The sequence below is a fragment of the Saimiri boliviensis genome, chromosome 12 (assembly GCF_048565385.1).
Source record: "Saimiri boliviensis isolate mSaiBol1 chromosome 12, mSaiBol1.pri, whole genome shotgun sequence".
NCBI lineage: Eukaryota > Metazoa > Chordata > Mammalia > Primates > Cebidae > Saimiri > Saimiri boliviensis.
Genome location: NC_133460.1, coordinates 21,729,420 through 21,737,531, shown reverse-complemented (window position 1 = coordinate 21,737,531; position 8,112 = coordinate 21,729,420). Strand labels below are relative to the sequence as shown.

Here is an 8,112-nt window from a genome sequence, read left to right as displayed (position 1 = left end):
TTTAATGTAGTCTCGCTCTGTAGCCCAGGATGGAGTGCAGTGGTGCAATCTTGGCTCACTGCAACCTCTGCCTCCCGGGTTCAAGAAATTCTTCTGCCTCAGCCTCGGAAGTAGCTGGGACTACAGGGATGCCCGGCTAATTTTTTGTATTTTTAGTAGAGACGAGGTTTCACCATGTTAGCCAGGATGGTCTCTATCTCCTGACCTCATGATCCACCTGCCTCAGCCTCCTAAAGTACTGGAATTACAGGCATGAGCCACCATGCCCAGCCACAATGGGCTAATTTTTAAAATTATTCTTCTCTCAAGAGAAGAGGTTGTACCATGCTGCCTAGGCTGGTCTCAAACTCCTGGGCTCAAGAGATGCTCCTGCCTGGGCCTTTCAAAGTGCTAGGATTACCGGTGCTAACGACCTCACCCTGCCCGAATTCTTATGTTAAAGACGGTGCTTTTGTTGGTCACAGGGCCCGGCCTCCTGTGCTTTTTTCTGGCAACATCTTCCCCAGCTTCTCTCCATAGCTGGCTTCTCCTCACTTAACATTCTACTCCAATAAATTTCATCCCCACTGAAACCAGACCATCCTTGTCCACTGCATCCAAAGTGACAGCCTCGATTAAGCATTTTTTTCATGTTGCTTATTCCATCGTCTGGGCCGCTGATGTCCACTGATGCCCCCCTCCCCACACCTCCATCTCACCTGTGTCCCAGCCTGGCCTAGTCAGCCTCACTGTTTCCAAGACAGATACTCACAGTTGTCTTCCCAGGGACAGTACTGAGCCAGGAGTTAGATGCGGGTGTTACCCTGCCCTGCCCACCCATTCCTAGGGGGGCAGAAGGGCAGAGCCAGCCTGCGGTGAGCACAGAACCCAGGGTGGTCTGACCTGAGCAGCTGGGGCTGGGCCTGGCCCCAGGGATGTCCAGGAGGTAGGGAGGTTGGAAGCCTGGAGGCCTTGGGCCAGCCCTTCCAGGAACACATGTGCACAGGGCTTTCCAGGCTCTTTTTCTGTTTTTTTTAATTTTTTACAAAACCGTGTGTCCTGGCCAATCAGGACGGTGCAGGCCTCCCCCAGGCATTGAGGCCTGAAGGCAGAGGCCGCCATGAATGAGCAGCTACCAACCCCAGAACTGTCTGCCCCTCTGAATAGGGGCCGGTGTGAGGAAGGGACCTGGCTGGAGACTCTGCCCTGCCCCCCGGGTTGCTGGGAGAGAAGGCCAGGCCCTGGGTCCCTGGTGCTCCTAGTGCCTGCAAGGAAAGAGGGAGAACAGAGTCTGAGGGAGGAGGGAGGGCTGGGCCGAGGGCTGGGGCAGGCCAGGGGGCAGCCCCCAACATCTCACCAACAATGTACGGCATCATCCAACCACTGTGACGCCAATAATGACTGCTAGGAGGACGACGATGATGGATACACAGATGGCAATGAAGACTTTCTTCTGTGGGAGAGGAAGGAGGGGGTCAGGGAAATCATACACGGTTACTGGGGCAGGGCCAGGCCTGAGAGGCTCACCTTCCTGGCCTTCTTCTGGTTCTCCAGGGCTGTCTTGACGTGCTCCTGCCCGCGTTCCACGTAGTCTGCTGAGCTCAGGATGTTCTTCTCGATCCGATTGATCATCTCCCCCTGCTCAGAGAATGGGGCAGTTCAGGGAGGTAGGGATGCCTTTGCCCACCACACCCCTGGATGACTGAAAAATGTTCCTGGCAGGAAAAGAAAAATTGCACTAACAAAGACAAGGGAAGCACTCAATGTGACAAAAGCTCAGATTCCTTGGGGATGGCTTTCAGGCCTTTTCTATCACGTGGTCCCTTGTCCCCTGCTTGATTATCCCATACAACCTCTATCTGCAGTGGTGGCTTGGAGCTGAGGGCCTCAGATGGCTCATACCTTTCACGGATGATGAACTGTGACTTCACAAATCTGTCTGAATTTACCCATTCTTCCGGTCCCATCTCCAGCTGCTACGAAGCCCTCCCTATCCCTGCCTCCTCCTGGCACCACCAGCCTCAGGTCTCAGTACTCCTACTGAATGAAATCTCTTTCCCGTACGTCTCAGCTGCAAAAGGGCGTTGGCTGTAGCATGACTGAGGCCAGCTCCTCCCAGACAGGGCTGGAAGCTCAGCTCAACTCACATAGCCAGGGCCAGGGAAACGCCACCCCCATCCCAGCCTTGTACGGATGTTAGGAGGAAGGCCCTCTAGCGCAACTTTTGACTGGAGCTCTGAGAGGTATAAGGGTGGATGCTGTTGGCACAGGGGGAGCCAGGGCTGGGGCCAAACGTGGACAGGCTCAAGTTGGAGAGGGGGCGGGGTGCTATGCAGAAGGGAGTGGCTATCTGGGTAGCAGCAGAGATAGGCACGATTCTTAGGGTACAGCTAGGACAGGAATAAGCACCAATCTGGGGGCATGGCCAAGCCTGGAAGCCACAAAAGCCTCAGGGAGAGAGTCTAAGGCTGGCAGAAGGCTGGCAGTCACAGCTGGGCTTTTGGACTGAGTCCAGTCTCACGTCTGGGGCCGTGCCGGGCACCTACCTGCATCTCCACTTCAGTAGCCAGAAAAGTGAAGATCTCGTGCAGCTCGCGAATACTGCGTTCAAGCTGCTGGATCTCACTGTGCCGGGCCGAGATCTCATTTAAGGCCTGTCGAGTCACCTGCGTGTCCTTCAGGATCTGAGGAGTGGACAGGCGTGGGGCAGCTGTTCACAGGGAGACCGACAGCGGGTCAGAAGCTCCTGTTGAGCTTCTGGGGAGCCCTTAGCCTAGAACCCGATGGGTGACTCCAGGCAGGCTAATTAATTCCCTTTGGGGCCTCAGGGTGCACTCAATCAGAAAGGGCCACAGCAAGCGGGGTACAGTGGCTCACACCTATAGTCCTGGCTACTCGGGAGGCTGAGGCGGGAGGATCACCTGAGCCCAGGAGGTCGAGGAAGGGACAGGACTCAGAGGGGATGGGAGGCACAGCAGAGAGGGGCTGGCTGTGGCCACTCACATTGGACACAAACACCTCGCTCTGCCCGCTGTCCAGCATCTGCTCCAGCTCCTCGTCAGACACCATCCCAGCATTGGCTGCGAAGGAAAAGGCCAGGCTCATGACCGGGTTGGGATCACCTGCCCCTGCGGGCCAGGCTGGGTACACGCAACTCACTGATCTTCAGTTGCCTCCGGATCCGCTCCACGTTCTTCTCCCGGTATTCGGACTGCATTGAATTGCACTTGTTGATGAGCTCCACGAATTGCTGGGACAGGACCCCATGCTAAAGATGGAGAATACAGGCTAGGTGCCCCTGGGAGAATCCCTGCCCGGTCTGAGCCTCAGCATCCCCACAGTACAGTGAGCAAATAGCATGAGCTCTTACAGCCTTAACTACCTGTAATGACCTTGACAGACTCCTCCATTTCTGTTAGACTCAAAGCCAAAGCCCTTATCAGGCCTACGTGGCACCCCATGATCTTTATTATTTTTATTTTTAATAGAGATGGGGTTGACCAGGAAGAGTGGCTCACACCTGCAATCCTAGCACTTTGGGAGGCCGAGGCAGGGGGACCACCTGAGGTCAGGAGTTGGAGAACAGCCTGGCCAAAATGGTGAAACCCTATCTCTACTAAAAAAAAAATTACAAAAATTAGCCAGGTGCGGTGGCAGGTACCTTGTAGTCCCAGCTACTCCGGAGGCTGAAGCAGGAGAATGGCTTGAACCCAGGAGGCAGAGGTTGCAGTGAGCAGAGATGGCACCACTGCACTCCAGCCTGGGTGGGTGAGACCCTGTCTCAAAAAAAAAAAAAGAGAGAGAGAGAGAGAGAGAGAGAGAGACAGGGTCTCACTATGTTGCCCAGGCTGGTCTTGAACTCCTGGGCTCAAGTAATCCTCTCACCTCAGTCTCCCAAAGTGCTGGGATTAATAGGCATGAGCTATGGCAACGGCTGGCCCTCTATGATCTCTCCTTTCCCCATGACCTCTTTGATCTTACTTCCTCCTCATGTTCCCTCCCTCCCTCCCCACTCCACACTGGTCTCCTTACCCCTCCCTAGACAAAGCAGACTCCCAGCTCAGGCCTTTGCCTTTGCTTCTCCTTCTGCCTAGAATGCTCATTCTCCACAAACATGTTTAAGTCTTTTGTTCAAAGGTTACCTTCTGAGTGAAGCTTCTTCCACCTGATTTAAATTACATCTCTACTCTTCTCCAGCATGCTCAGTCCCTCTTCCTCTGCTCTTTTTCCCGTAATGCTTATTATGTTATAAATAATTCACTTATGTATTATGGTGATTGTCTCTCTACACCAGAATGGAAGTTCCATGAGGAAAGGGATCATTGGTTCACTGCTGTATCCTAAACAGTTCCAAAAGGGTCTGGCACACAGTAGGAACCTAATATGTAACTGCTGAATGCTTGCTGAATGCCAACCTCACTGCTTATACCACAGCTGTGCTCGGATGCCTAGAGATGAACATGCTGCCCGGGAAAAACAGGTGCAACAAGCTCACATGGGCCCTTGACCTCTCATGCCAATCAGCACCACAGACTACCCCAGAAGCACTGACTCTGGGTCATCTGCTCTGCCTTGCCCCTTCTCCTGAGGCCTTAAATATGTTCATTCCTTGGAGTTCCTTTTCCAGAGATACATCTACTCTCCCGGATTCAGCTGTACCCTTCCAAGATGCCCAAGTTGCTCCATCTTCAATCTGGGGTCCTCACTGAGCCCTGGGCCTAACTTCCAACCCTGACCTCCTGGAATCCTAAAGTACTTTTTTCACTGGGGACCCGGAGAGGGCCAGTCACATTGCTGCAACTCTCCTTATTAAGATCTCCCCCAAGGGCCAGGTGCAGTGGTTCACACCTGTAATCCTAGCACTTTGAGAAGCCACAGCAGGTAGATCACTTGAGGTCAGGAGTTCAAGACAAGCCTGGCCAACACGGTGAAATGTCATTTCTACCAAAAATATAAAAAATTAGCCGGGTGTGATGTTGTACACCTGTAATCCCAGCTACTTTGGAGGCTAAGGCAGGAGAACAGCTTGAATCCAGGAGGTGGAGGTTGCAGTGAGCCGAGATCATGCCACTGTACTCCAGGCCTGGGTGACAGAGCAAGACTCCATCTCAAAAAAATAATAATTAAAAATATAAGATATCACGCCAGGGAAGTTCCTCTTCCTGGCTTCTTGAATTCCGCCTGTGGGACTAAGGACTCCCCTGTCACATAGGCAGGAAAGCTGCCAGTCTTTTATGACTTCTCTCTTTCCCTGGGTGGCACCACTATCACCAAGTCCTACGTGAGTAATGTCTTTGTCCCTGTTGAACCCGAACTCCTCATCTTGACTCCTAGAAAATATGTGTCCCAGCCAGGCATGGTGGCTCACACCTGTAATTCCAGCACTTTGGAAGGCTGAGATAGGAGGGTCACCTGAGGTCAGGAGTTCAAGACCAGCCTGGTCAACATGGTGAAACCCCATCTCTACTAAAAACACAAAAATTAGCCAGGCGTGGTGATGTCTGCCTGTAATCCCAGCTATTCAGGAGGCTGAGGCAAAAAAAGTAAAGGAAACATGTGTCCCTACAGCCAAGCCTAGGTCTTGTCTGGGGTCATAGCAACTTCTTATTGAATGAAAGAAAATAAAGCAGGGTGTTATAATTGGACTAAGCATCAGGAGACCTGGTTTCCTGACCTTGAGCAAGTTCTTTCTCTGAGTTCAGTTTCCCCATTTGGAAAAAATCATTTCGCTGGACTCCACCATCTCTGCAGGCCCTTCCTCCATACATCTGTCATCTAATACTTCATGAAACATTTGCTGAAATGTCCTCATTTCCGAGAAAAAAAAACCCACCTGGGTTTTTCTTATTCTTGTGTTGACGGAGTTATAGTTCTCATCAGCTTCCTCCTTCTGGGGCTCTATGGCTGTGGGAAGACACATGGGGTACTGGGGTACTTGTCTCCATGGATTTTTAGGGAAATATAATTTATCATAAAATGACTAAGGCTGAGCCTCCAACAGGAGAAAGTAAGTTTATTTTTCTTTGCATTACATCACTGAGTTCCCATAGGTATGCAGAGGCCACCTAACAAAACCCCATCCGCCTGCCCAAAGAACGCCCAGTGGGCTGCAGTAACTGTGTAAGTAAATGGTTTCATTGTAAATAAAAGAACCTGAGAGGCAGGCTCGTGCTGTGGAGAGTACAATGGCCTGGAGGCCAGGAGATAGAGATGCTAGACCCAGGCCTGCTGTGTGACCTGGTTATATCATTGGCTTCTCTGGGCCACACACTCCCCAGATACACCAACAACAGGGCAGGATCAAAGGGAAGGATCTGTCTGAGGTTCCAGGAGCTCACCCTTCAGCTGCAGGCGGATCTCCCTCCCCAGTTGTTTGATCTCATCGCGCAGGTTCTGCAGGTCCTGCTTCATGCCTGAATAAGAGAAGACCACGACTCCCAAACAGCAGCTCCCACCTCAACAAACCACCCTGGCAACCACCTATGTGGAACTACAACCCCCACAATCCCTGAGGCGGTGCATGCGCCCTGCAGTAGGAGTTTCACTCACTCTCCTCGGGAAGGGGCGTGGCCAGGATGGTGACCTGCTGTTTCTCCAGCTCTTGGACTTTATTCCCCAGTTTGACAATAGTCTGCCGAATTGTTCGGACCTGGGGAGGGTGACCGAGAGGGCTGAAAGAGATATGGGGTACTCCAGACCACGCTGGTCTTCGGGTCTTCCTACCCTCTCGCGAATCCAGGCAGAGACCCCAGCCCCTTACCTTCTGGAAGAACTCCTCGTCCGGGCTCCCCAGCCGTGCCATGCCCGGGTGCACCACCAGCGCGACCCGCTCCTTGTCCTCTTCGTCAGAGCTGTCATCCCCCTGTGAGGCCCGGAGTCATTGGTACCACTGTTTCGCTGCGGCTCTCACCCCGCACGACCCACAGGCTTCCGGGACTTTCCTTCCTGGCCATCAGCCATCCCTCCCCGCCCTGAAGATCAGGAGTCCTGCGTTCCAGTTCGTCCGCCCGTCAACATCCCCACTGCCCCCGTGTCTCACCTGCCTCAGCTCGTGGGTCCTGTCCCGCATGGCGGCCTGAGCTCTCCCTCCCCGGCGCCTGAGCCGGGAGGCCCTCAAGTTTGGAATTCCCGTACCCCACTCACACTCTGACACTCCCCTCCCTCTCGGTGCGGACCTCAACACCCCCACCAGCTGCCAGAGGCTTTGTCCTTTGCACCACCCACAGTCAATGGGAAGGAGCCGACCCCAGGGACCACTAAGGTTCCACAGGTTGGAATTCCCTTTTCTTCCCGTCTCTTGCTCCCTCAGCCTCAGCCCCGCCCCTCCGTGATAAATTCGGGGCATGCGCACAAAGTCGCGTCTCTTCCTCGCCGGAGGGGGGAAGGCGGAGTCGGAAGTTATTGCGCCCCGAGCGGAAACGGAGCTGCCTGGACGCGAGAACCCGCCCCCCTCACCGGAACCGTTGTGTCTTCCAACGGAAATCTGGTTGCCAAAAGGTGTAGGAATACGTCATTTGTACGTAAGCCGAGACATCCGCAACTCACATCACCCCATGGTGCCCCCACTGCATCACGTGACCAGCCCGGTCCCAAACTCGAGGACCGCAGAACGTGTCGCTGTGACTGTCACGTGTCCGGGCTCTGTCAGCGCGGTCTCTGGGACGCCGTTCTCATCACGAAGTCCCCGGCACCCCAGCGACCGAACGACGCCCACACAGCCCCCGCGAGGTGGGGAGGGGCGCGCCGACCACCCCCAGAGGCCTTTCGAGGCAGTGGGTGGTAGGACCCTTGATGACTTCGCCTTTATTGCTTTCGGGTCCAGGAGCGTGGGCAGACGACTTAGCATTTGGGGCTGTCAGCATCATGGGACCTTGAAAATCGGGAAATAATAAGATCCGAGCCGTCAGCGTCAGAAAATTGCAGGGTTGTGTGGGCAGGGAATCTGGGGGTGGGAAGTGACCTCACCCAAGGCAGAAATCACTTCTCCCGCATCCTCCTGGCGCAGCCACTGACAGGTGGGCGGCCGGCGCCCTCCTTGAACATGGCAGCCCGGCTGCACTCACCACCTTCTGAGCAGTCAGACCACCACGTCAGGGCAGCTCAGGCTCAGAAAAGTGTCTGTATTGTTGGCCG

At 54.1% G+C, this 8,112-nt stretch overlaps 1 protein-coding gene across 2 annotated transcripts; it reads right to left on the bottom strand.

The window, feature by feature from the left end:
- Positions 1-997: 997 nt before the first annotated feature.
- STX4 (syntaxin 4) lies at positions 998-7,327 on the bottom strand. Of its 2 annotated transcripts, none has more exons than XM_010340661.3 (11): positions 7,019-7,327; positions 6,740-6,841; positions 6,529-6,650; positions 6,318-6,392; positions 5,813-5,883; positions 3,139-3,247; positions 2,983-3,059; positions 2,526-2,663; positions 1,507-1,617; positions 1,337-1,432; positions 998-1,244 (listed from the first exon to the last, which is right to left on the bottom strand). In XM_010340661.3, the coding sequence occupies exons 2-10, from the start codon at positions 6,835-6,837 to the stop codon at positions 1,352-1,354; spliced, it is 882 nt and encodes a 293-aa protein (XP_010338963.1). In that variant the 5' UTR covers positions 6,838-6,841; positions 7,019-7,327; the 3' UTR covers positions 998-1,244; positions 1,337-1,351. The 2 variants fall into 2 exon arrangements, with proteins under 2 accessions (XP_010338963.1, XP_003930096.1); XM_003930047.4 differs by having other exon boundaries at positions 6,529-6,628.
- Positions 7,328-8,112: the final 785 nt, after the last annotated feature.

What these genes read in the sequence shown, in the direction of transcription:
- STX4 (XM_003930047.4), bottom strand. Translation starts at nt 7,324, where the DNA reads ATGCCCCGAATTTATCACGGAGGGGCGGGGCTGAGGCTGAGGGAGCAA. An exon ending in GGACCCACGAGCTGAGGCAG is followed by an intron (nt 6,842 to 7,018) that starts GTGAGACACGGG and finishes CGGGCCTCACAG; the next exon opens with GGGGATGACAGCTCTGACGA. An exon ending in ACCAGAAGAAGGCCAGGAAG is followed by an intron (nt 1,433 to 1,506) that starts GTGAGCCTCTCA and finishes CCTCTCCCACAG; the next exon opens with AAGAAAGTCTTCATTGCCAT.